General features: G+C 39.2%; 3 protein-coding genes across 4 annotated transcripts; 1 reads left to right on the top strand and 2 right to left on the bottom strand.

Annotated features, from left to right (window-relative positions):
- Nucleotides 1-1,512: 1,512 nt before the first annotated feature.
- On the bottom strand, nt 1,513-10,053 carry LOC121980774 (E3 ubiquitin-protein ligase BRE1-like 1). Of its 2 annotated transcripts, XM_042532976.1 has the most exons (18): nt 9,539-10,053; nt 8,667-8,828; nt 8,485-8,569; nt 6,806-7,030; nt 6,531-6,698; nt 6,123-6,316; nt 5,952-6,035; nt 5,755-5,874; nt 5,476-5,662; nt 5,243-5,403; nt 5,094-5,165; nt 4,224-4,300; nt 3,551-3,745; nt 3,163-3,235; nt 2,991-3,077; nt 2,253-2,593; nt 2,023-2,185; nt 1,513-1,944 (listed from the first exon to the last, which is right to left on the bottom strand). In XM_042532976.1, exons 1-18 carry the CDS (start codon nt 9,650-9,652, stop codon nt 1,813-1,815), a joined length of 2,640 nt encoding a protein of 879 aa, XP_042388910.1. In that variant the 5' UTR covers nt 9,653-10,053; the 3' UTR covers nt 1,513-1,812. The 2 variants fall into 2 exon arrangements, with proteins under 2 accessions (XP_042388910.1, XP_042388911.1); XM_042532977.1 differs by lacking the exons at nt 8,485-8,569; nt 8,667-8,828 and having other exon boundaries at nt 9,539-9,674.
- A 321-nt stretch (nt 10,054-10,374) lies between these two features.
- Nucleotides 10,375-23,396, top strand: LOC121980772 (GATA transcription factor 4-like). Its single transcript, XM_042532975.1, has 6 exons — nt 10,375-10,611; nt 10,702-10,823; nt 20,371-20,468; nt 20,761-20,898; nt 21,052-22,553; nt 22,645-23,396. Exons 5-6 carry the CDS (start codon nt 22,125-22,127, stop codon nt 23,263-23,265), a joined length of 1,050 nt encoding a protein of 349 aa, XP_042388909.1. The 5' UTR covers nt 10,375-10,611; nt 10,702-10,823; nt 20,371-20,468; nt 20,761-20,898; nt 21,052-22,124; the 3' UTR covers nt 23,266-23,396.
- A 394-nt stretch (nt 23,397-23,790) lies between these two features.
- LOC121980771 (putative glucuronosyltransferase PGSIP8) lies at nt 23,791-26,050 on the bottom strand. The gene is made up of 4 exons (XM_042532974.1): nt 25,523-26,050; nt 24,918-25,176; nt 24,635-24,836; nt 23,791-24,557 (listed from the first exon to the last, which is right to left on the bottom strand). The coding sequence occupies exons 1-4, from the start codon at nt 25,771-25,773 to the stop codon at nt 23,860-23,862; spliced, it is 1,410 nt and encodes a 469-aa protein (XP_042388908.1). The 5' UTR covers nt 25,774-26,050; the 3' UTR covers nt 23,791-23,859.
- Nucleotides 26,051-27,262: the final 1,212 nt, after the last annotated feature.

Below are 27,262 nucleotides of genomic sequence, written 5' to 3'. Positions count from 1 at the left end.
TCCACCAAGGACCCCCAAAAGTCAAAATCGACCTTGCATATAACTACTCTATCTATAGCCACTAGACCCACTACAATATATCTACAACTATTAATAGCTATTTATTTAACTATTACAATTGATTTAAAATAATTTTGATCAATTTAAATTTATTTTATCGAAGTTTAAATAATTTTAACCAAAGATAAATAACATTTTGATATAATAGTGCTCATGATTTAAAATTTAGGTTTTAAAATTTATGGTTAACAATTTAACTAAAATGGTATAACATCTAAGTAGTTTTATAGTTGTTTTAAAATATTTTTATTAATTTAAAAGGGTTTTGATAAAGTTTAAATATCCAAATTGATTTCCAACTATTCGAATCAATTAATTCTAAAAATGGTCAGCTCAAACTCACAAAAGTATTACATCAGTAGTACTGATGAATCCTAGCAACCCAGCATCACAAGTGGTTCCAACATTATAATTATATGATATACCTTACAAAAGATTTGAACCCTTCTGATATGAGAGCTCATCTTACCTTTTACCTCTTATCATCGCACTATAGGGGATGTATGATAAAAAGTATTTTAATATAATAGTATTTTATATATAATAATTTTGATTTAAATGAAATAGTTAATTTTTTATATGCCAACTGCTCGATAGTACCAAATAAACTAATACAACAATACTAAAATAAAAATAATATTATAACTACAAAACATCTATAAGATACCTTTATAATTAAATAGGCATATTATATATCTGTAGAATGAAATCTTAAAGAAAACAATGTCATAATCAACTTACAATCTTACAAACAACTCTTCAAATACAAAGGACCAATAATTGAGCTAAATATTGTTGGGAAAAAACTTTTAAAAAAAAAACTTTTTAAATTATATAAATAATCAAAAGGGTATTTAAAAAAAAATCAAAAAAACACCCAATGGATAAAGAGTTTTTAAAAAAAAATTAAAATAATTTGACTAATTTAAAAATATTTTGATAAAATTTAAATAATTTTAACTAAGTTGATAAAAAAAAATTAATAATCTAAATATTCAATTCTTCGAATCAATTAATCTGGGAGATAATTAGTGACTACCAAAATATCCAAGAAACATAAATATATCCTAACGGACGATCCAACAGTTTAAACATAGTAAATGTATGATACACAGGAGACATGATAAAGATTATTTTAATATAATAAGATTTGGTATATAATAATTTTAATTAAAATAAAATAATAAATTTTACACCTGAGTAGTAGTTATTATAAGTTATAACAACTACCAAATAACTCACAACAATACTAAAATAATAGATATTATGAATACAAAACATCATTACCTTCTAATTTTTTTAATTTTTATTTTGAAAAAAAAAACATCCCTCTGACAATTTACATAATTTGAAACATTCTTTTTACAATCGAGTATCCTTAAAACTTAAGATTCAGTGTTGCAAAGCTGCCACTCTCTGAAACACACTAATTGTACTGAATGTTAGAATCCATGGGCTCTAATTATTATTATTAATTACTACAAATTGACTTGTACTAGTTTGGTACACACTCTCATGAATCATTTCATTGAATTATGAAACAATCGAACTTTACAAAGATTCAGAAAACCACTTGATCAGTCGATCACACACAGTCGATGAGACAAGCCTAAATTACCTTCGAAACCTTCGATACCAGAATATATTACAGGAACTACACTTCGAGACACTGCAATGGCACAATCTTTAAATCGGGAGGAGCGTTTCCAATGGATTTGTTTTCCACCTCCAAAACAGAATGCAATGCGAGGATTATATGTAGATCGGCTTGACATCGTTGGCGCCAAAACTCGAACCGCAAGTTGGACACTTGCGCTGACGGTTGCTAATTGTTCTTCGAATGCACTGATAGCAGAACAAATGGTAGCATTTCGCTATCACGACCTGTTAGCATGACAAAAGCTTAAGAACCAATTTACCAGAAGGAAAAGCCCTCAATTCTGATTCTTGAAATTGGTTTACCTCCTTTTGCCGATCGAGGCAGATACTGCACTTGAGGATTCCACGATATTCTTTTACTTCTTGCTGAAGTTTCTCCAGGACAGAACCCTTGGTTTGTGCCCTGAGATAGGCAGCTTTCCTTGTCATGTCGTCTAAACTTTCCTCGATCCTCTTCTTGTTGAACCTGAACATCCAGCGAGATTAAATAGGCTATCGACTGGATCTAAAATTGTTTACATGCAGTTCATTACCTCTCTTCCTCTATTTCTATCAGCAAATTTGCTACCTCCAGTCGGCTTCCCTCGACCTTGTTTTGGACGAGATCGAGTAATTGTCTCGATTTTTGGGCCTCCATCTGTATCTCCAATAGCCTTTTCATTGTGTGCTCAAAAGCAGCTCTACTTTGTCGAGCATCCTCGGCGAGTTTTCCAACTTGCTCTGACCATATCTTCAACTGTTCATCCATTTTAGAAACTCTCAGGTCGTATGAATCCATCAACAGTTTTGCTTCTTGTAGCTTCCTGTTCGTAATTTGTATTTCCAAGCGAAGAGCTTCCTGCACTTGCTTCTCTTTCGTGCCCTCCATCACAAGCTAGACAAAAATCGTAAAATTAAGTGGACCAAAGAATAGTTAGCAGACTTGGATCAGTAGTAAAAAATTGGAAATGCTGATATATCATAAAATGAAATTTATGATCCAGCACATTGCAGATCGATGCCATTGTCAGCTGTCGACCTACAGGTTTTCTCCCTTTTTCTCAAAGCCAATCTTAGAGATGTTAATTAGAGGCATCAAGTGTATTACAATATCGACCCACATTACTCGTAAATCCCAAATCGAAGATCTCCCCACCTTGCGTGCCAAAATTCAACAAAAACATAGAAATCACCCACCGAAAACACGAGGCTAATGCACTCTAAGAAAATAATAATCAGCAAACATAATTTCTAACCATGAAAGAAAAGTAAAACAGAACAATGTTAGTTACTTTGATGTTGTAGTCATCTCTCTCTATAATTTGCTGCAACAGATGTTGATTTTGAGTTTGCATGTCGACATATGATTGCCCGATACACTGCAGCAAACAGGCCAAAGTTGGTAAGCATTTTCTTGCATGGAATTTGGAATTACTGTTAGATCTTTTTAAAGGAAAGAATAACCTCAATTTCAGATAAATATGTTCTTCCTTCCTCCTGTTTTGATGTCAGAATCTCTGACAATTTAGACAAATCTCTGCATAAAAAATTGTCGAACATTCATCAAAAAAGATAAATATTTGAGGCAGCAACAGCTACATTGCATGCATTTATGGAAAGATAAATATTCAGGTACCAATATTTACAACCAATAGTTGTCAATAAAAAAATGTAGAAGTGAAAGATAAGAATTATATTTTAGTATCATATGAGTATCATAATATTTATGGAAAGAATGTAAAAAAAAAAAAACTGGTACTTAAATCTTTCCTACAATTTGTGTATTAGATATTGAAAGATCTGTGTTTAGTTAATTGACTAGATATTATGCAAGTAACACAAAACAAGTTACCTCTCGCATGTCTCCAACTTCTGCCTCAATTCATCGATCTCAGCTTCAGCAGAGGTTAGCCTCTTTTGAGATGTTGCTTCAGCTTCAATGGCCGCCTTAACACGCAACTCTAAGTTGTGTTCATCAAGAGATGATTTGAGGGTATGGACGTGAGCCCATGCCTTGTATTCATTGTCTTTGGATACTATGAGATCTCTACATTAGAGAAAGATGACACAATAAAATTACTGTTGCTACTTTTATAGAACTTAATGATGAGAGGAAACAATAATTTGCTCCATCCAATCCAATAATAACCAATATTGTCCGAAGATATCACAAAAGAAAGGGGGAATATCTCAGCTGACAAACATGTGCATTACCAAACACAAATGGCATACACTTCAGAATAAAATGGTACAAGTCGCTAATGGGACTCTTACACCTTCCATACAAAAGATTCAACTCTTCTAACAATAAGATCTATTGGTGCACTTTGAACATGACCATGCCATCTCAACCAATTTTCACTCATTTTATCTATTGAAGATACTTTTTTTGGAGTTACATTAGCATGTATTCTCGCCAAAATATATTATTAGACCATGTGTAAGAACGAAGCAGGATATTGAGACAATCAAACTACGAAATAGATTTAGATTGCAGGGCATCACAAGTGTAAAGGAAGAAAAACCTGGAATCGGTGGATTCACGTCTATACATCTCTATGAAAAGTTTCAACTCGTGATTATTATCTCTCAAATCTTGAACCTGTATCAGGCATAAACAAGCAATTATTAACCATGCAAATTTAGCAAATAAATACGATTACAAAGAAAAAGACCAGATCTCTAAATCCTTGCATAATTTGATGGATCAGGAAAAACAAGACAACATATCATGAAGAAATAGGTTATTCAAGAAAAGCATCAGAAGTAACTCATAGATTGCATTTGAATGGGCACACAAATACATTCAAAAAATTATAAGGAACATAGCATACATAATTGTCCAAAAATGTATATAGGCACTTTGATTGAGTGTGACTTTATTAACCCTTCATACCATTTTTGATTCATCATCTTTCCATACAGATTTTGATTTAATTCTGTGTTGACTATTGCAATTTAGTAACTACAATTAAGAAAGTTCTAACTGGTGTGAAATAAAAAATGTGTTTTGTTCTTTTTTTGTTTCAAGGAGATTGGTTGAAAGATTTACTTTTAAGTCAAATTTTCTCATAGACCCTGCACTCAAACTTATCCCACAGTTTTTTTATACTGTATTTTAGGAGGGGAAAACAAACTGGTGTATTAGTAACATAACATCATTCTTTTGTTAACAAAAATTACAGTTAATTTCTTCTTTTGTTAGGTGATCCTCATTTTACTAATTACCCTCCAATACTAAGTATAAATATCTCAACTTGGACAAATCCCTATCACATTTTCCAGTTAGTATCAAAATTAAAAAGAGATTAGGCAGAGACACAGATCCAGTTCATCAATTCTATCGAGAGCTCATATCAGTAACAAAATTAGATTCAAACCAATACTAATCTTACAGTTGTATGCAGCTGCTTTATTTCAGAAAGTTGATGAGAAGATGTACCGAATAAAGTTTTAATCTCGTTCTCCTGCAATGAATAACATATCCTTCTTGATAATTTGATGAATAAAAAAAATGAAGGTATTGACATTGATAAGTTGTTACCTTCCTATGCAGCAAACTAGAAAGAGATTGCACTTCTGCTCTCAGAGAATGAAGATCTACAGTAGCTTCCTTTTTTTGATCAATTTCACTTTGCATGATCTCCATGCTTTTAGGCAGTGAAGCAGCAAGTGTCTTGAAGTCTTGAATTATCTCCTCCCTACCTGGGAATAACAAACCATATAATGTTCTTTCATACCTAAAATGAAGTAAGATTGAGCAACTGGACCAAATACTTGATTCTCTCGTGGCTGCTTCAAGTTTGTTCTCTAACATAACCCTTTCATCAGCCAATTTCTGCAGAATCTGCTGTAGCTCAGCAATTCTGGATTCAGAAAGGAAAGAGATTGTCCTACCAACATCAGCAATCTCGTGTTTCAAATTCACCTCCTTTTCCCACCAAATGAAGCTGTCTTTTTCAACCTGTAATAAATATGTTGCACCAAATCTCAAAAGGCTAAAAATGTGAAATGGAATACCAAAACTAACCATACAAACTACCGACCAGTTATCACCTGCAATTTCTCAAGTGAAACCCGGCACTGATCCATTTCTTCCTTTGATGTATTCAGGCGATCGCTCAGACACACAAAAGCCTTAGATGAAGATATCTTCTTGAAATCCATCAAAGCATTCTGAAATTTATTATTTCAGAAATACATGATAGCCTTATAATTTACAAAAAATATAATCAAATACAAAGAAAACCAACCCGCATATCAGCTAGTTTCTTTAGAATCTCAATTCTGTCTTCATGCAGTCTCTTTATGTCCTCTAACCGGCTAGAAACCAGACCCTGATAAAAATTCCAGCACAAATGAAACAATCAACAATAGGCCTGTTGAGCAATATGCAGATAAGAAAAGCAAAGTTGGATATCTACCATCAATTCTTTGAGGGAAGATTCCATGTGTTGCATATCCTTTTCAGCATCCTTCACTTTATCTCCAGCAACTTGTTTGTTTCCAAAATTAGGGAAAAGGAAATATGAACTTTGGGTTGTGCTTTTATGCAACTTCAGCTTTGATATTCTACAATTGTTTTCTTCCAACTCCGCAACTGTACTGGCCAACTCCTCTTCATAAAGGTTTCAAAAAGGAGCATGTCAACATCAAAAGAGTAAGGGCATGAAGTACAGATGCATACATTTGTGACAAAAGTCAGATAGGACTGCTCATAAGTTCATAGAGGTATCACAGGCAAATTCAACATCAGAAATCCTTTTCCTTAAATTCAAATTATAAGATGCAAAAAAATTTGGAAGGAACTTCAACACCTTCTAGAAGGGTACCTGCTAGTCGTTTGCATTCAGCCTTATTTTTCAAATCAATATCTTGGTGGTTTAGGAGATCATCTGTCATCGATCTATGTTTTAAATGAAGATCACCTACAGCCACTAGAAAGTTCCTGACCTCTACCTCAAGGTTTTGAATAACCTTCAGCAATTTCCTGCTGGGTTCTGCAACAAACCAAAAAAAGTATTGAAAGAGAAATACATCAAGCACAGCTCTGAAGCTCAATCAGAACTACAAAATCGGCAACACACTGTATGGAAGAGGTTGATACCATCTTCAGGTAGAGTTGCAAGGCAAGCACTAGAAAATGCCTCATTCACATGCCACACATCATTGAGCAAGCTTATAAGATTCTTCAAGATGCTTTTGGTCATCGAAGCTTCTGTTTGTGTATCATCTTGGTTAGATGTAGGAGATGCATCCTCTGAACATTCGGTTGCACCTGTTTCCAGGAGTCTCCTCAAGAAATCCTCTTCTATGGAGAAGGATGATCCACCTGAGAATAATATATTATGGAAAAGTTTTTAAAAATCTTCAAACTTGATTAATAAATAGAGGAAAAGCTGGCATTTGAAAAAAAATTCCCCGCTGAAACTAAAAGGAAAGTTTATACCTAGATTTGTAGCACAATCACAATTTTCATTCAGAAAACTGCCTAAATTGTGGACAAGAACTCCCAAATAAAAACATATTCCACCCTAAGATGTACTTACAATTTGAAATCTATATTGAATGATTACATCTTGCTTAACTCACAAAAAGAAGCAGCAGAAAAAATCAATAAACTAAACAAGATACTTCGGTAGAGTTTCTTTTGAACAGATATCAACTAAACATAGAATAATCAAAGAGGGAGTTCCACAGGCCAACTACAACAGGAAAGATGCCTAGTCACCAATGGATTCATGTAGCCCAACTCACATAGTTGGGACAAATATGGCTTGATGATGATGACAAATCGAGACTGCCACATTTAGTAAGAAGACATATAAGATCTCTACAGTGTTTCATACTCATTAGTTAAAAACTCAAAACATATGTTTTTGTATACCTGCTGATAATCGTGTTTTTCTTTTACATTCCTAACTTGTTAGTGAGATTTTCTGCTCATAAAGGTGTTCTTTCACATTCCTCAGTGAGATTTTCTTAATTTTAATTTTTCATGTTTGCCCTTCTCATTTGCCTATCTTCCATTAAACAACAAAGCAATTTTTTGCTACGTAAATAACAAGTTCACAAAGATTGAACCAGCAAATAAATTATACAGATTCACATCACATTTTGATGAACAATATAGAAGTATCTGAGATTCTATTTCTTTGAAGATAGATGTTCAAAGAATTAAGCTAAGGTCGTATTTATTAGGAAAGAAATAGCTTAATTGAGTCATGTATGTGTTAAGTGGGTGCCCATCTGACCAAACCTGACCCAACAAGCCAAAGCTTTAACTCGGTTGGCTAATTCAATATGAAAATACCTGTCTATGTTGTGGCACAAAATGCACAGGAAAAACCTACTATTGTATTTCATAGCTTTGTGTAAAAAAAAAGAACACATATAGTTTGAGTGAAAGAAACAGATTACATATGCTCTTAACAACACACAGTATACACCAACACAAAAAGATCAGTTAGTTGAGTGTTGAGTTTGAAGAAATTAGAAGTGAAAAACAAGGTGCAAGACAACAAAGGATATGAACTGACTCCAAGTACTTCTTCTAACTTGGACATCCAAATGAATGCACAAGATAATTTTTTCTATGCAAGAAACAACTTCCTATTCAATTATTCCTGTTGATTAATCAAAGCATTAGTTCTTCCCCAACATACTTCTAACACAATGACTTCTCATGAATCAAGAAGCATAAAGCATATGCAGTGAATAAAATTGCTCTCGTCAAACCTTTACATTGCCTAAGTTAACATAATATACATCCTACCAAAATCTCACCGTTAGACAAATGAGAGCATTTCAAGTGAATAGCACTTGAAGATCCACTTGTTGAGGCAGAAAGTGAGTCCAGGTCACTGAGAAGCTGGTAAAAAACCAACCAAATTATTATCAAATGATTCAAACCAGCATTGTTATTCTGGAACTTTTGTAACCAACCATCTAAAAGAAAGCCTACTAACCCTCTCCCAGTTATTATTGACCAAAAGTAACATGTCTTCATGTGTCTTTTGTTTCTCTTTGATCTGATGAAATTTATTCTCAAGAGTAAGATACTCAAATTTCTGAGCTTCTAATTGTTCAGAGAGCTTCTGATTCTTGTATCTCAACACAGCAACATCAAGCTACATAAAATAAATCATTGAGAATAAGTTTAAGAGACAAATCAAAATCCCATGCAGTTCTTACCACCCTGTGATGTTGTAAGAGCCTTACAAGAAAATAAAAAATAAACCTTATCTTTTAATATGAAATTAAAACACAGAGAGAGATCAACAAAACAACACATCAGTCTACTACCACTATTAAAAATATATATATAAACATTGGGCGGTCAATAACTAGTTTAATCAAGATCATGTGGTTTCAAACTATATCAGTCAGAGTTATAAATGAGTCGTTAAAAAAATTCCTCAAGGAACATATATCACTTCTGTATTTCAAGGCCAAAGAAATGCTTATCGGAGTCATTTCACTCCAGAAATGAGAAGGGGATTAAATGACTTCAACTTCCTAGTCTGTTTATACTCGCATATATTTGATCCCTCTTTATTAGTTCTAACTGATACTTTCAAGAACAGTAGATTGAGTTGGCAATCGATCAATGATAAAAATGACTATCAAATATGACACAGAATCTTAATCAAGAACAAAAAGTTGGCACAATTGGCTTACTACAGCCCGCAATCTGATGAAAAATAAAAGAGAAGAAAATAATATGGATTAAGTCATTTCCCCAGTGAAAACAGGCTACATTATTCAATAAATGAACTAATCTACGCTTAATTGAAATATAAAAAAAATGACAAAGAACTATGAAGCGCAGTGATGGCACCTTCTTGTCCTCAGAACGAGGTGAAAAAGGCTGCTTCTTGGTGGTACCAGCGCTAGTGGGAGAAATGGGACTGAAATACCGTCGCTTTCTCACCGGCTCCCCAGTGCTTCCCATGACCCGAACAACTAGCAACGAGAAACCCTAGGAAGCAGCTCCGCACTCACATACATACACCGCGCACACTATGTCTTCAAGTCCCAGCAAAATCAATCAATTAACAGACAGCACAAGAGGGCCTTCCTCGCCCAAAACTATCAGATCGACCCCGAACCGACGGATCGCACAGCCATCAAGCAAAGGGGGGAAATAAGCAGGGAAACGAACTAGGGCGAGGAGAAGGAGCCGGAGCCCGGGACCTTCCGCTCAAAGACGCGATCTTTCGATGCGGGCAGGAGGCCACCGGATCTAGGAGGCGGAAAAGTAGGAATCGGCGGAGTCTCAGGAGGAGAGACGAGAGGGAGGCGAACAGGAGCAAAGGAAAATCATTAAACTTCGACTCCGATGACGAGAGCAGCGAGCTAGACGGCGATTATTTGCAAGCAGTAGGGGTATTTTCGTCTTTTCATTATACCATTTCTAGTTTTGGCTAAAATATACCAAAGAATTAGATATTTGCTAAAAATATACCGATAAATTATATTGAGTAATAGCGGTTCATTTCCATTAATGGATAGGATTTGGATATCATCAAATTAGATTCAGCATACTTTTATCTAGTTGGATTTTTGTATTATCCCAAAAAGAAATAAATTTTATTTTATTTTATTTTATATTTGAAAGTTAATTGTTTTTTTTATTTTATTAATTTAATTTTTGTAACGGCCCTCTTTGACCCATTTCCCCATTTTCGCCGGGCTCGGCTCCTGCCATAAACCCTAATCAAGTCCTCTCTCCCTCGCAGGCAATTCCTCTTCGAATGGCTACCGCGAGCTGCTTGAGATCCTTGCGCTGCTGCATTCCTGTCGCTTCCCTTCGATCGCTCGGTGTCAGATCGAGATCTGCTGCACTATCTGCTTGCTTGGCCGCCGAGCAGCGGCGCCGTGCCCGATCCGCCGCGTTTCATCGCTCGCTAGGTCAGTTCTCCGGTTGGTGCGGGATTAACATTTCTGTGTGTGCATCAATTGAAGTTTTTTATTTTCCCTTTTGGGTGGTATGTGACGCAGACTTCCTCTGGAATTGGGAAGCTGCGGAGGGTCGCTGTTCCCGTTGCACAGCGCGGTAGCGGCAGCGAGGCTGATGTCGCGTCTTAGCACGACGTCCTGCGGTGACCGGGCTCTCTCACAGGGTATACTCTAGTGTAGTTCTCTTACTCTAATCTGTGCGTTGCTTTCCTTCGATTGTCTACTTGCTTTTCATCCCATTGAAAATTCTTGGATGCAAGTTTAGCTGAAACTTCTGGATTTGACTATGTTTTGTCCAGAAATTTTGAAGTTCACTTTTCCGTTCTTGTCAGCGTTTGAGCTGATAGATTATGATAACTCGACTTGAATTTCCTTTAGCATTTTACGTTTGAAACTGTATTAGGGAATAATCATGTGACTGTTTGTTTCAGTGATCTGCTATCTTCAGAATCAAATAGTATGAATTATGCTAATCAAAATGTAAGAGTGTCGAGCAAAATTGTTCAATTTTCTTCCATAAGACATCTCTGAACAGCCTCTTCTTAATTTGATGTATGGGATGCTAATTCTATGCCTCATCTGAACTGTTGTAGAGTCGTGCTCTATGCTTTTTTAACATGTAAACAAGTTAACAATTCATCTCACATATTTCATCTTCCCCTGCACTTGTGTTTATTGCATCTTCTAAATACTGTTATCTGGAATTCATTTGCATGTGAAATTTGAACCAGCTTTCGTGATGATACTTGATGTAGGTTGGTTAGAGAAAAATGGAAGCAAAGGATTGGCAAGCGCTACTTCATACATAAATATTTATATGAAATTATGAATGTTCTTCAATCTGAACATTTGATACAAAATGCTTAGAATGCTTAGCCACTGATATCATCTTAACACACACACACACACACACACACAATTTCATCTTGTGTCAGTATACAGTTGTATGTCATGTTTACATTATAAATTGCTCATCTTTTGATTTTTGATATCTAAAACTAGCATATTGAGTTAACATTATTTAGTGTATTAAATCTTATCATACACTTCAATCTCTTCAAAATTATGTTAGGTGAAGTATTATCAGTGATTAAATGGCTAATTTAGTAGGAAGGAGGTCCTGACATAATGTTGCTTGGATGGGCAAGCTAATCTTTGCTGCGAAATAACATGATCCATTTCTCAGGATCTTGTTGTACCTGTGAAAACTATTCAAATTTACTACAATCGTTTTGATCTCATAGATGTTCTTCTCTGACTTTTCACCCTTTTCACATAAACGAACTATGCAGTAAAGTGGAAACTATCCTCTTCGTAGCTTGTTCTAATCAGTTGATTAACCTAAACAGTCTTTTCAGGCTTATAAATAGTATAAGAATTAAAAATTAATATCTACGAGTAAGCTATTATTATTTTTTTTTTGAAAGGTAATCACTTGATGTCTACAAAGTGTGAGACATGTATTTGGATTTTGTGAAACATCCTCTCAATACAGGGTACAATGTTCTCAAAAAGACTCCGATTATGTGCATCCCAGATAAATCATAGAAGATATAGCTAGATATCGCGTCTTGGTGCGCCATTCGTTCCCTTTGTAGTGATGCTGAAATATGTAAACCAATCTGCTCATACTAGTGATTTCAAATATGATGTTCAACCATCTCTTAACTTTTTCAAAAAGAGACCTAGCAAAAGCACAATTTCATATCACAATTTCATATCTTCGGCATAAGGCGCACATCTTGTTCGGTTCAAAAGGCAATCTATCCACTGTCTTTAGCTTCCTGTGAGCAAGCAACCAAGTTGTGAAATGATGCTTGTGTAGTATGCATGGCTTCCATATCACCGAAAACTAAGGGACTTTGGGGTCGAAAGCACTCATAAGTCAAAGCTGCACCGTTTTGTTCTGCCGCAAGCCATTCAATGAGCTTCACGTTCATTGCACTTACTGAAGTAGTTCGCTGCAAAAGAACATGAATATGAAGTAAACGCTTAATGAGAGGAGAATCCGAAGGTTTATTCCGCCAAGGTTAAAATTCCACACGCCGAAGATAGTGGTGATGAACCCATCGCACCCAAAGAGACTCTCTCTAGTTTTGAATGTTCCATAGGATTTGGCATAGGAGAGCCGTATTCCATGCTTGCAAATCATGTAACCCATAACCTCCTTCTTCTTTTGTTAGACATATGGTTGCCCAAGAGATTGGTGGATGTTTTGTAGACCATATAAAAGATTGAGAAAGGTCATAAATCTTGTCAATCACCCCACTAGGCATTGGAAGAATAGACAACCAAAAACATTCAGCTCCTTAAAACACCGATCATACTAATTCCAATCAACCAACATGTGACAGGGTGTGCTTCGACCAAGAGGTTAGCTTCTTTGTGATTGCCTCAAGAAGTGCCCATAATTTGCAATCATAGTGTGTTCGTAGCTAATGGAATACTAGGATAGCGGAAGGGAAAGGACCCTGATGGGTAATATGGAGTAGTTGCTCACGCATTTATTCATCAACTCCGACCACATACATGTTAGATTTTAGTGAGTTCGCCCTAAGCCTTGCCTTGTCACCAAAATCCGTTAAGCAACCTATGATAAGGTTCAAAGTAGAGACATCCGGCCTTGCAAATAACAATAGATTGTCGGCATACGCTAGGTGTGTGAGTTCTACCTCAGCACACATAGGATGATAATGAAAAGCATCCTGCCTTGAAACTTCTTTCATAGAGCACGAGAAAACCTCCAAACAATAAAGGGGAGAGGGGATCACCTTATCTCAAACCTCTTCCACCACTAAAGAAGCCATATTAGTTGAGACTAATAGTAGGAGACCGTAGTTATACATTCATGTATTCATCCACAAAATTGTTGAGGAAACTCATAACCTACAAGTGCAGACATAAGGAAACCCCAATCAATCGTATCAAAAGCCTTTTGGAGATCAACATTAATCATGCACCTTAGGGAAATTATGTTACAAGCATACTTCTGTTAGGGTCGATTTGTAGCTAGAGGGGGGTGAATAGCTCGTCGCGCTTCGTTTGCTTGCTTTGTGATGGTGATATGCAGCGGAAAGAACTCGAAACAAGACTCACAACGCTAACACGTAGATTTACTTGGTATCCACCTCAAGAAGAGGTGACTAATCCAAGGATTCACACACGACGCACTCTCCACTATGAAAAACACTCATTCTCGGTAACTACTGAAGGCGAAGAAGCCTTGTACAATCTCTCAATACAACAAGAAGAAAAGAAGAAGCAAACACAAAGAAAATCTTACAAGATTTTACACAAATGAAACCTTAGCTAGCTTCTTCTTCTTGTGTGAAACGCCTCTTGACCTTGGAAGTGCAGAAACACTTTGCTCCAAGAAACTTCAAGAATTGGCGTAAACCTGTGAGAAATGATCGCAAGAAGTGGAGAAGAAAGCTCTATCGAATCGCTGCGAGGAAGAAGGCTTTTGTGCGCTTTCCTTCGCAACAGTCATATCCCAATCGATTGACCAATCAATTGGGGAGGCTTGAATCGATCGGCTGATCGATTCAGAACGTCTCTGTGCTCTGCTGGAAACTGCCTTAATCGATTGACCGATCAATTCAGGCTTTCTCGCGATCGCGCGAGAAAACCAGCCCCCAATCGATCAATCGATCGATTGGCAGTGCCCAATTGATCGGCTGATCGATTGGGTAGCATTCTATGCTCGTGATTTTGCTTCCATCGATCGATTGGGCCAACCTTCAATCGTAGCCCACCTTCAATCGATCGGCTAATCGATTGAATCACGGTTCAATTGATCGGTTGATCGATTGACCTTCTTTTGACTTGCTTAACTCAAGTCCAAGGTTCCCAAACCCAACATCCAGTCAACCATGACCTGTTAGGACTTCTTCATGCTTAGCATCCGGTCAACCTTGACCTGCTGAGACTTCTTCACTAAGTGTCCGGTCAACCCTTTGATCCACTTGGACTTTTCTCCTAGTGCCAATTGTCCGGTCAACCTTGACCCACTTGGACATACTGTCTCGTGTCAAGTGTCCAGTCCTTCATGACCCACTTGGACTTCCTTTCACCAGATGTTCGGTCTCCCTTGGTCCATATAGATTTCCTTGTACCAAGTATCCAGTCAATCCTTTGGTCTACTTGGACTTTCCAACATTAGGTGTCCGGTCAACCTTGACCCATCTGGATTTCCACGTGTCTGGCTTCACTCACCAGGTCTTTGTATCTATCTAGCTTCACTCACTAGAACTTTCCATCTGTCTGGCTTCACTCACCAAGACTTTCCCACTACCTGGCTTCACTCACTAGGACTTTCACCTAACTTCACTCATTAGGATTTTTCCACTGCCTGACTTCACTCATCGGGATTTTGACCTGCCTAGCTTCACTCACTAGGTATTTCACCTGTCTAACCTCTAGTTAGGACTTTCTCAATCAAGTATCCGGTCAAATATTTGACCTACTTGACTCTTCTTCACATATAACTGATCAGTCCTAGACCAGAGGAGAATTGTATTAACAATTCCTCAATTGGCGTCCAACTCCTGCAATCTCCATATATTATCAAACATCGAAACCCAAATATCGAGACTCAAACTTGAGTCTACTCAAACTTAGTCAACCTGGTCAACCTTAACCCACGGGATATTACACCAACAATCTCCCTTTTTTTATGTTTGACAATACCTTTAAGTTAGGCTAGTCCCGCCTTAACTTCTCCTTCATGCCAAATCATGAATGAGGGTTTCCTTCATTCTCTCTCTTTCTTAGTAATGAAGGCTTAACTTAAACTCTACATTTTCCTCCTTTGGCACACATTAAAAACTCTCTCTCTAAAGAGTTACTCATACGTTGTTCATAACTTCACTCGTTATTTACAACACCACAATAAAGGTCTTATACCCTTCATTTTGTCCAATGTTCAACCTTAAGCATTAACCACTTTACAATGCTCATCCTAGAGCATTCATCATTCCAACAATGAAGGTCTCATACCCTTCATTGTACTCAATGTTCACCCTTAAGCATAGATCCACTTCATAATGCTCATACTAGAGCATCTATAACTCAACAATGAAGATATCCACTCTCCATTGTGTTTCAATGTTCAACCTTGAGCATTTACTCTAATGAAGATTAACCACCTTCCATGATGTTTGAAAAAGATTTTCATGTCCTTAAAGAGTAACTCCCCCTAAAGACATGCTCCAAACCTTTATCATTGCACCAACAATGACTTAGAATCCCTAAACCTTTAAGAAACCCAAAAACTTAAAGTTTTAAAGTTTATAAGATTCAATATGGAGACCAATCTCATCCTAAACTTCAATCTAGTGTTCCTTAACCAATTCTCCTTGTTTTCATCATAAAATCACCCTTAAATGTATATAAATATATTCCAAGGTGCTAGGAGTGGTTAAAGGGACTAAAAATAGCTTAAAATGTTGAAATCAGACTTTTCCCGTCAAAATCAGCCTTTAATCGATTGGGTTGGGACTCAATCGATTGTCACTTGCTCAATCGATCCACTGATTGATTCAGCGAGGTTTTGTTCGTAGAAAATGCCTCTGAATCGATTGTCCGATCAATCCAGACCTGAATGAATCGATCGGCTGATCGATTGAATCTCTGATTTCCTGAAATTCAATTTCAGCGAAATTCAAAAATACCCTAAAAATTTTACAAAATTCTAAAAATCATGAAACTTCTTGTAGACATTATTTAGGATATATACTATCATGGAAAAATAGTTTTCTAAGAATATACACCTTATTTTCAAAGATTGACACAAAATTGAAAACTTGTAAAAACTTCAATGTTTCTTCCAAGTTTGTGTCTAACTTTTCAATGATGATTACTATTAAAAGATAGTCTTCACCAAGGTTTTCCAAAGTATATTTAAAATGATTTTCAAAACTAATTTCCAACCATATTCTTTGGGTTCAATGCACATGACTTGTACATTAGCGTTCCTAATGATTGAAGTATAAATAACTATGTGTTTTGATGAAACTAAAACTCAAATAGATGCACTAAGTCAACATCTTGAGTCTTGTTCATCATCCTAGCATCTCACTTGTATCTAATGTGTATTAAAACACATACAAGTTACCTTATAGTCTTTGTGAGATGTAAATTTTGGTTTTGTCCTAATCTAGGGATCATCATGCATATCTATCTAAGCATTTTAGGAATTATGAATATCCACCTAGGATGTCACTTGTTAGTAAATGTTATTGTCCTTAATTACAAGGAAATTAAAATGATGCATGATGAGTTATAACATACATCAAAAAGAATAATTTTCAAAAGAAAATATACTATTACTACATTATGTATGTATGACATGACATGGTATTTTTTTTTTGTTTTTCATAATAAGCATAAATGTAAAATATGATGTCATGGTATATGATAAGCAAACAAAGCATGACAATTTAGTATAAATAAAATATACCTAGATATTCTATCTAAGTATCCATAATCCTTAGTTAAACTTAAAATTGTTTCTAGAGACAATGAGCTGTGGAAGAGCACACCGATGGACGAGAAGGATGATGTACACAACGCTTTCGAGGGGCGAGAAGTCAGGGAGGAAAACTGCTTTAGGAGAAGGTCAGAGTTGCGGGTGAGTTCAACTCTGGACGGCCAGAATATCACCCAAGCGACCGGATGAGAAAGTGGTCAACTTCAGAATTGATTGTGTCTAGGCGCCCAGACTCCAAGAGCCGGAACCAAGTCCAGGTGCCTAGACTATTCTACCATGTCAATGAGTCGTTGCAATGAAGAGGATCAGCACGAAGTCCACGTCAACCGACTTCAGGGGCCTAGACCTGTCCAAGCACTCAGGAAGCGAAGATTCGTTGAAAAGAAGCCGTTGTAGAGTGGATCAAGGCGACGAAGTTTAGGCGCCCGAACCGAGACTAAGCGCTTGGGAGGTGTGACGTCAGCCAACGGCTAACTTCGACCAGTGAATTATAAATAGAGCTCTAGCACTCCAAGTCTAATATAACACACTTTGTACTCGATTTTCATTTTTGTTTTTAAGTCTGCGCTTTTAACGATTGTAAGAAGCTATTTCACTCTCTTCAAAGGAGATCTTTAGTGGAACGTTCATCGTCTTGGATTAGCAACCACCCTGTTGCAAACCAAGTAAAATCGGAGTCTCTTCTTACTTTTGTTTATGTTAATTATCTTTTTGTTCAATTAATGTGTGTCTTTGCTAAGTTCAATAATAAGAGAAAAATTCTAACTTTTATTGTAGGGTTATTCATCTCCCCAGCTGGCCTACCAGAACGTTCACTTCTAACTATTATTGTGTGCACTTATGTGTCAAGACACTCCTTATATATTTTATGGATAATTATTTCATAAAGATAATTATTTATCATTAATTATTTACTTTTTTTTACGTATATGATTAATGATAAAGTCCCACCAATTAATGGATATATTAATTTGAAAATAGTTCTTGATCGGATAGATATTTAGAGGGGACATGAATATCTAGATCAACGCTGAGTATAACTAAGTCGAGATAGACCAAGAGATGGATATTCAAGTTGTACTTGGGAGAGCCTTGAGTTTAGAGATACACTGGACACGATCCGTTTAAGAGAAGACCACATATTAAGCATCATTAGTCATTTCTCTTATGAACGAGCGTAATTGATCTTTTGACTTGAGACCTTCATTTATTCTATGCATGGAGTTATGTGCTTTGACGTCTTTAAAAGTAGTCTTTAATTGGATTGTAATTAATACATTAGTTGGGTGTATGGCAAAGCGTAGAAAGAATAGTATTGAGTCAATAGAGGATTCATCGCTCTCTTAGATTAGGAGTTAACATCCTGGCCGCTCGATAGAGATATTAGTGACTCAAAATCCATAGTCATGGGAGGAATGATTTATCATAGAGGAGTTTATTATATCTTGAAAATCAAGTAAAATAATTAATTTCGAAATAATGCATAATGTACCGAATTAATTGGGATGTAGGCTTAGATAAAAAGATTGAATTACACATGGTGGTTTATAGTTTATGACTGATATTAATTTTATCACGTTGAATGGTTAAAAACTATTATTAGATGGTTACTTTAGTCTGTGTATAGATTTACATTATCTTCTGTATAAATTCTAGAGGGTCGTATGCATATGACGTAGACACAAACATTATTTATAATTGATTATTTTAGTAGATACTAAAATTAATTAATTGATTATTTTAGAATATGAATTAATTAGATTATTAATTAATTCTGAAATATCGGAAGCTGGTCGAGATCAAGATCAAATATGGATTTATTTGATCCAAAGAAAAGAATTCGAATCATCATAATCATGATGATTAATGGAGAATTCGAAGAGTCATTATAATGATAATTAATGGAGATTTTGAAAAGTAATCATAATGATGATTAATAGAGAATTCGAAGAGTCATCATAATGATGGTTAATGGAAAATATGAAAGGCATACCTCTTTATATTCATTGGAGGCTATAAGTAGTCATCCTTGGACAGATTCAATAGCAGAATTCTTTCTCTCCATTTCTCTCTCGTCGACCTCTTCTTTGCTTTCTTCTATCGGAAGAGATCGGTAGTGCTTTAAATGCTTTGTTAATACAAGAAGCTAGCACCTAATGGATCGTGTCAAGTTCATAATCTAGTGTGCGTAGATATCGCTAGAGGAGTCATACGTGGGGCTCTTATTTATTTGTGGTATCATTCATACCTATCGAGTACTCAAGTTATGTTTTTTATATTATTTTATATAAAATTATATGTACCACAATAAAATTCATTATTTATATGTTTCTGCTGTGCTCTGATCTCAACACTAACTTATCAGAATTCAAAGGGTGTTCCACAGCCCCCGGTTTTACCAACTGCACCGTGACTAATTCGATTAGCTTGGGCTTCTCCATGTGTGGCTGGACCATGTGCTTGTGGGGGGAACTTGTGGACGCCCACTATTTCTTGAACGAACTCTACCTCTCGCAGATGGGAGCATCTACCATCTGCATTTCCTAAACCCTAAATTGTACTTCATGTGGTGTTGTATATTCTATCTTTTATGTGGGTGAATTTTTTACCAAATCCGTGAAGGGTATATTATGACCATGTTCGTCACTACACCATTGTTGGATGTAGCCAATATACAAAACTTGTGCCGGAATCAAGAGAAATGGAACCTAAATATAATATTTAATGCAATTCTACTTTAACAATCAAAAAAGGAAATTTCTTGCGGCACTAAGCAAGGGTAAAACAGAATAAGCAGATTTTCTATCATGACTATTAAACATTTGGTGTTTTGAAAAGATAATGAAACTGTATCAAGGATGACAACTGATTCTTGGCTTGGATCACAAAATTAAACTAATTAGAAAGATTATAGATTGTAGCATGACTTGATTCTCGCAATATAGCTTAACGGTTGATTCTATCATGACTATTTGATGTATTATGCTTCAATCATCTTCTATGTTTGCGAACAAAATCAAAAAGTTGGTTTGCTATGTTTTTCTACAAATTTGTCTTGTACAAGTTTTGGCTATCAATGAAGGGATAAGATTTGTGCAACCAATTTCAGTTTATTAGGATAAACATAACTTAACTATGCTGATGGTTAAACTAATAGTTTCTCCTTAATGCTTATAGTCCAACTCTTCTGATTAATATTGGCATGTACATGATTCATCCAGAGATGGGCCTTTCAGTGAGAAGGTGATCTTCAAGGCTGACCTGATCGTTCGAGTGCTCCTAATTTGGTAGCAAGCTCTCGTTCCCCTCGTTCCTCAAGGTCTCTCAACTTTTGATGAACTTTGGTAACTGCATTGATATTTTTGTAGCCACTTATTTAAATTACTCAGTTTTGGACAAATTTCAGTATGAATACAGAAACAAAATGTCAACGATTGGTGTTTTTTTTCTTCTGTTGCTGATGAGACACCATCCATTCTCACTGAATCAAAAGCATAAAATGCTCATACTTGCTAAATTAAGCCACAAGAAGAAACGGAAAACCATATACAGTAGTTGCATTCTTTTGACTTTACATTATTTAACTGCTGCATTCGTTTGACTTCATGAAGCTAATGATGTTTGTCAACGATGGGTGCGAATGTTGACTTCTAACGCATCGTAGTTCGCAATTGGAGGGCAATCAGTGAGCAACGCCGGAGAACTACTTCCACACCGTCATGGCCAGCCAACTGGACTCTGAATTCTAGGTAGTGTCTCCGCCTCTCCTCGATTTCCTTCATTATTTCCTTCTTGCTGAAGTCAAGCTTCACTGAAACCAAGTATCTATTAAAGCGAGAGAAAAAGGAATTACGGAGAGTAAAAGTGATTGATTGATTGATTTGCGTTTCCTTCGCTGGCAGGCCACCTGACGACGACCACGTGCCGGTGGACCCGGGGCGAAGTGAACGAGCACTTTCCCTGCTCCTGTCGGTAGCGGCCACCGGCACGCGGCGAGGAAGCAAAGGCAACCGCCACGTGCTCCGATTCGGATGAAAGTTCCCCAGCAAACTGTTCACTAATTCGCTGCGGCCGACAACGATTGCGGTTACTTCACCGCGGTTCAGCCAAGTCTGACCCCGGGTTAAGGTCATCACGTGCAGGCAGGCGCTCATGGAGGAGGGGCGCACGAGCCGGCACGTGATTCGATGCCCTCCCCTTCCCTCCACCTCGGGATCCCATCCGGCCTCACGTGATTGGATGCCCTCACCTTGTCAGCTTCCCCGCCTTATCCGACGGTTCGCGACCCCCACTCCACGACGTCGAATAAAAAACGAGGAGCACGCGATCCGCTGCCCGTACAAGGGCCCGGAAGCCGACCTGGCGGCTCTCGGCTCGTCCGCTTCCGCGGGGTCCAGCCAGTACGGCTCTACCGCGTGAGAGTGAGTGCGAATCGCCGTCCGGTCGCTGTCCTTGAACCGGCCGATCCGGAACGAACCGGATCCCTGAACCATCGATCGCGCAGCTGTATCCAGCCGTGAAAAAAAAAACCGAAGATGAGGTGGTCCCCATGCGTCCGACACCACACATGCATGTCTCACTGGCCGTTGCCTCCGCCCACTCCCCAACCATGCTTCTCATCGTCTGACACGCTGCGCTGCGTCGGACGAGAAACAGCAAATCCCGACGACGCTCCTCCGTATCGGCGGCGGTAACTGCTCCTCTGACATCACGTAAGAGTGAAGAAAAGAAACGTGAGTTACGGCGGGATAAGTTTTGTTGTACTGGGCCAATGATCTCCATGCATGGAATAAAACGCCACGTGGCGAAAAGACACGCACTGCACAGGCAACCCCGGTTCTCAGCTCCACAAAGGACTCGAAAAAGAGAGGGAGAAGAAGATGAATGGATGGATGATCATGGATGATGGAGAGGAGAGAGAGAGAGAGAGAGAGAGAGGGGGGCAGAAGTAGCTGCTACTTCAACGGCTTCATGCATGCCGCCATTATTAATATTATTATTGTTGCTGCTGCTCCCATCATGTCTCCTTCTCCATTATTTGTATGGCAAAGTTGATCCTCCTCTCCAATTGACCCATATCTCTCCCTCTCTCTCGAAGTTCAGTTCCGTGGTAATGGCTAAGGAATGGGAGATGATGGATTTCACAATGGGGGTGGGGATGGCGTCTGCTCCGCCTGCTGCACCGTTTACAGCTGCTGCTGCTGCTTCGCCGGCGGCGACGTACCTCTACGGCTCAATTCCTCCCATCGTCGATGAGCTCCTTGACTTGTCGCCGCAGCAGCACGAGGATTGTTTTCCCTCGATGGAGGGTGTTGCACCGGGAGGAGCGACGCCGTACTTCTCTGAGTTCAAACCTCTGCAGGGGCCTAAGTCTTCCTCGTCTTCCTTTGATCTTTACATTCCGGTGAGTGATCGTCGGTGCGGTTGAACTGCTAGAATTTTGGGTGTGATTTGGGCAGAGTACTGATGAGGAGGTTTAATGGTTGATTGTGTAGCAATGCGAGGAGGCGGCGGAGCTGGAATGGCTGTCGAAGTTTGTGGATGACTCCTTCTCCGACGTGCCCTACTGTAATTCTGGCCTGGGGGCAGTCATCGCGCCAGCCACTAAGCGGGAGGCGACGACGCCGAGTAGGGCGGACCACTCCACCTCTGTTTCGGCCGTGTGGTCGTCGTTGGTGGCGCCGGTGACTATGCAGAACGCGTCGCCGCCGTCCCCGTCGTCCTCCTCGTCGTCTGAGTTCGCGGAAAAAGCTGGCGGCGCTGAGAGTGCAGGGAAGGGAGGGAAGGGGAAGAAGGGCGGCGGCGGCGTGAACGTACGTCGCTGCACGCACTGCGCGTCGGAGAAGACGCCGCAGTGGCGGACGGGGCCGCTGGGGCCCAAGACGCTGTGCAACGCGTGCGGGGTACGGTTCAAGTCCGGCCGGCTCGTGCCGGAGTACCGCCCGGCGGCCAGCCCCACCTTCGTGCTCACCCAACACTCCAACTCGCACCGGAAGGTCATGGAGCTCCGCCGCCAGAAGGAGATGCTCGTGGTCGGCGGCCTCCGCCAGGAGGGCGATGCCGCCTCCGCCGCGGCCATCTCAGAGCTCCTCCTCGGCGATTACGGGGTCTGCTGAGCGCCGCCTCCGCTCGAAGGCAGCGATTGTCGGTAGCAAATTCCCCCCTCTCCTCCCCTCCCCTTCCATTAGTTAGTTATTTTAATCCAAAACTAAAACAAGCAAGAAATTCTATTCCGTTTCTCACCGAATTGTGCTCCGCCAATTTATTCTCATTGGATTAATCTCGACGTCGTAGATTCTCCGGAAAAGTTCGATTTTATATTTAAATTCTTTTTTTTTTTGTGCAACAAAAAAAAAGGGCGTGATTAATGGAGGGGTGAGAAAGGCACGTGAAGAGCCTGCAACACTGACAAGAAAGCGAAAAGAACGCCTTCTCGCGACGTGAAGGAGACGCGGTGGCGGTGATAATATAAATATATAAAATAAAAATAAAAACTTTGATCGTGGGCAATTGACTTTGAGATTTTTACAAAATTAGAATTTTTAGCCGTAAATATATTAAATATTTTATCCTTCTTAGCAAATTGAGGATTTTAGCGTCCGAGAGGATGATCGGAAAAGGCTGGAATTGAGATGAGAATATCATCGGAACTCTCGAGGAATGATAAACAAATATAGGTAAAAATGTTACAGATCGAGGAGAAAATGATATTAGTAGAGCTTGTCGTTGGACTGGGTCATGGGGATGGACTCCCCTGTTCTGCTCGGGGAGAACGACTCCCTCTCCAACGACCCATTCAACGACTTTGCCGTGCTCGCCGCCGCCGCCCACACGGCGGGCGCGCAGCAGCACGCGTACGCGAACAAGGCCAAAGCCCTCTGCACCCCGTCGGCGTACCAGGGGGACGCCATCACGAGCAGGGAACCCAGCGCTCCCGCCAGCGGCGTCATCAACGCTAGCGCCGGCAGGAGGAATACGGCGACCACCACCGAGCAGAGCGAAGCCGCGCCGAGGGCGTACAGCGCCCACCCAGCCACGGGGTGCGCCGTCCGTGGCACCAGGAGGAAGGGGAGGACGTAGGCAGTCAGCACCGACCACGCGGCGGCGGCCCTCACCAGGGCGTGCAGGAACGGGACCGTGCGCTCCGAGCGCCGGCTGTAGCAGAGCTTGAGCAGGCTGGGTCGCGCCAGGCGGGTGACGGCGATGAGACCCAGGTAGATCGCCGCCTGTATCAGCATCACCGGCGTCTCCGAGGCGTACCCGAGGGTGCTCCGTCGGAGCTCGTGCCAGTGCAGGCCCAGAGGGAGAACCGGCCACGACCACCAGTACCACGGCTTCAGCGACGGCATGCTCGGGAAGGTGATCACGCTGTTGGGGCCGCACGGCACGCTCCATCGAAGCTTCAAATCTGAGCAACGACGAACCAATTAATCCAAATTCACTAAATGAGTTCGATTTCAAGCGAGAGATGGGAGCAGAGCGTACAGTAATAAGAAGCGTCCATTTGGTAACCGAGCGGAAGCCTATAAGTTCCGGCAAGCTTGGTGCCGTTCGCCGGCGGGTGGAACATCGGCCGGTCTAGCAGCTCCGGGAAGTAGCTCACCAGGAAGCCCTGGTCGGCGCCGTCCTTATTCGCTCGTCCGATTTCCAGCTCGTGGAGCATGTCCTTGAACACTGCCGTCGAAGGCTGCGATCGATCCGCCGACGTTCAAAATTTGATTTTTACACTAAACGTATTCGAATTAAAGGATGGGGAATAGAATTGGACCTCGAGGACGAAGAGGCCGGTGTGGAAGATGCAGGGGTTGATGAAGACGGCGCAGAAGCTGCCGCACTGGAAGAGCTCGTCGGCGTTGCGGAGGAAGATGTTGTCGGCGTCGAGCATGACGACGCGGTCGTAAGAGACCAAGCTCCACGCGTAGAGCTTGTTGAGGGTGAGCTTGAAGCGAGTGTTGAAGTTGCCCTGCGTCACGTAGGGGTTCTTGATGTTCTCCACCGTCACAACCTTCACCCCGTCCTCCTCCTCCCTGTTCTTCCATCCATTTCATTAGAACAGATTAAAGCTGGATTTAATTGAATTTTAAATCGATAGAAGAGAGCTGAATGATGATAACTTGAGACAGATCATGAACTATTATCTGTTGAGCATTGAATATTTGCAGGATTAGGAAAGAAGCGCGTCGGAAGTCAACGGCAAACCATTGCGACGAAGAAGTAAACGCCAGCTCGAAAATTTAAAAAGCTTCTAAAGAAATCAAAGAAACAAGATTCTGACGTCAAAAGCAATTGAAACTTGTACGCGATTCAAGAAGGAAAAAAAGAGAGAGATTTGTTTGTCTTTATTCTGAAAAATGAAGAACGAAGAGAACTCACATTGTTTGGACCCAGCGGGGAGGAACGTCGGCGGAGGCGATGACGACGCGGTCGGCGTCGACGGCGAGACGCGCCAGCGACCGCATCAGCACGCGGGTCGCTACGTAGAACTCGTAGTCCCGCGGTGTACCCATGTACATCATCGATGCGTAGGCGTGTTTCCGCCCCTTCTTCTCCGCTGCCTCCGACGCCCCCAGCGCAAGCACCAAGAGCACCGCCATCGCCACCGCGGGGAAAAACCGCGTCCCCATCGATGCGCTTCCTGATCGAGCGGAAAACTCCAAAAGATCCGAACTTTAGGGTTATCGAACCAGCTGAGGGATCCGCCTCGCGCCGAGCCGACCGACGGCGATAAAAATCGGACTTTGCGATTACTGAACCTTTAGCTGTGCCCGATCGATCAGCTCGGAGCTCCCCTTCACGACGAAATCAAGCTCGCTCCGGGACAATTGCAGAGTCGTGTCGGAAACTGACGGCCGTAGGTTCGCCGGAGAAGAGATTGCTGCGATCTCTGTTCTTAACATGGAGATGGTCGAGGAAAGGGGAAGGTGCTTATATATGAAAAACAGGGGAGGAAATTGATTGATAGCGACAAAATAATTGTGAATAAATGTAAATATTTTATTAATTTAGATTCTGATTTATGATGTAAATTATTATTATTATTAAAAAAAAAAAGATGAGAACGAGAGAGCGAGTAGATATTTACAAAGTCTGACCTTGTCGAATATGTACACTTGTCTAATTAAAAGAAGAACATTCCAAATATTAGTTTTTATATTTAACTTTTTTTTAATTATATCTTATCATTCAATTAAAATTTAATGGGAAAAAATGCCCCCTCAAATTAAGAGAAACATGATATGAGCTCTGTTTTTTCAACAACAAAAAATATCAAATGTTTTTTTATGATTTTATTTCGAAATTAACTCTTGATCTAGCACTGATACCAAGTAGCTTCTAAAAAAATGTAACAATTATTAGATAGTTTTTACATTGTATAGAAATTATCGGATAGTTGAAAATCATATAGAAGGTACTCAGTAATTATTACAATATGTTTAGGGTAAATTTTAGAATTAATATTTATAGCATATATAAATTACCTAATAGTTATTACAATGTATAAAAACTACTTAGTAATTATTACAATGTGTTTAAGATGAGTTTAAAATTTAAGATTTATATCGTATAGAAATTACTCGGTAGCTATTACAATATATAGAAGCTAGTCGATAGTTATTGCAACATGCTTAGTATGAGTTTAAGATTTAAAATTTAGGATTTAAAACATCTAAATATTATTATACTAAAATACTATTTAACAATTTAATCAGGATTATTTAAACTTCATCCAAATCACTTTATAACTAACTTCATCCAAATAACTCTAGCATAGTTATAGAAATTATTTTAATATAATAGTATTTAAATATTTTAAACTCTAAATCCTAAATTCACATTAAACATATATTATTGTTGCTACCGGTAGTTTTTATACGTTGTAATAACTACCAGTAGTTTTTACACGTTGTAATAAGTGCTGAATAATTTTTACATGATATAAATCCTAAATTCATCTTAGACATATTATGACAATTACTAAATAACTTATATATACTGTAGAAACTATTAAGTAACTTCTATTATTAGGTAGCTTTTCTATGATATAAATTTTAAACTCACTCTAAATACATTGTAGTAATTACCGATAACTTCTACAACATAAAGTGAATGGGT

The sequence above is a fragment of the Zingiber officinale genome, chromosome 5A, assembly GCF_018446385.1.
Source record: "Zingiber officinale cultivar Zhangliang chromosome 5A, Zo_v1.1, whole genome shotgun sequence".
In the NCBI taxonomy this organism is placed as follows: domain Eukaryota; kingdom Viridiplantae; phylum Streptophyta; class Magnoliopsida; order Zingiberales; family Zingiberaceae; genus Zingiber; species Zingiber officinale.
The sequence above is the reverse complement of the archived record's forward strand: the minus strand, read 5'-3'. Positions and strand labels throughout refer to the sequence as shown.

Excerpts from the sequence above, each read along its gene's own strand:
- LOC121980774 (XM_042532976.1), bottom strand. The coding sequence starts at position 9,652 with ATGGGAAGCACTGGGGAGCCGGTGAGAAAGCGACGGTATTTCAGTCCC. Across the intron at positions 7,031-8,484 it reads ATGCTCTCATTTGTCTAACG|GTGGATCATCCTTCTCCATA; the intron begins GTGAGATTTTGG and ends TATTATTCTCAG. Across the intron at positions 2,186-2,252 it reads ATAGAAATAGAGGAAGAGAG|GTTCAACAAGAAGAGGATCG; the intron begins GTAATGAACTGC and ends CTGGATGTTCAG.
- LOC121980772 (XM_042532975.1), top strand. The coding sequence starts at position 22,125 with ATGCCGCCATTATTAATATTATTATTGTTGCTGCTGCTCCCATCATGT. Across the intron at positions 22,554-22,644 it reads CCTTTGATCTTTACATTCCG|CAATGCGAGGAGGCGGCGGA; the intron begins GTGAGTGATCGT and ends TTGATTGTGTAG.
- LOC121980771 (XM_042532974.1), bottom strand. The coding sequence starts at position 25,773 with ATGGGGACGCGGTTTTTCCCCGCGGTGGCGATGGCGGTGCTCTTGGTG. Across the intron at positions 25,177-25,522 it reads CCCCGCTGGGTCCAAACAAT|GGAGGAGGAGGACGGGGTGA; the intron begins GTGAGTTCTCTT and ends ATGGAAGAACAG. Across the intron at positions 24,837-24,917 it reads CCGGCCTCTTCGTCCTCGAG|CCTTCGACGGCAGTGTTCAA; the intron begins GTCCAATTCTAT and ends GATCGATCGCAG.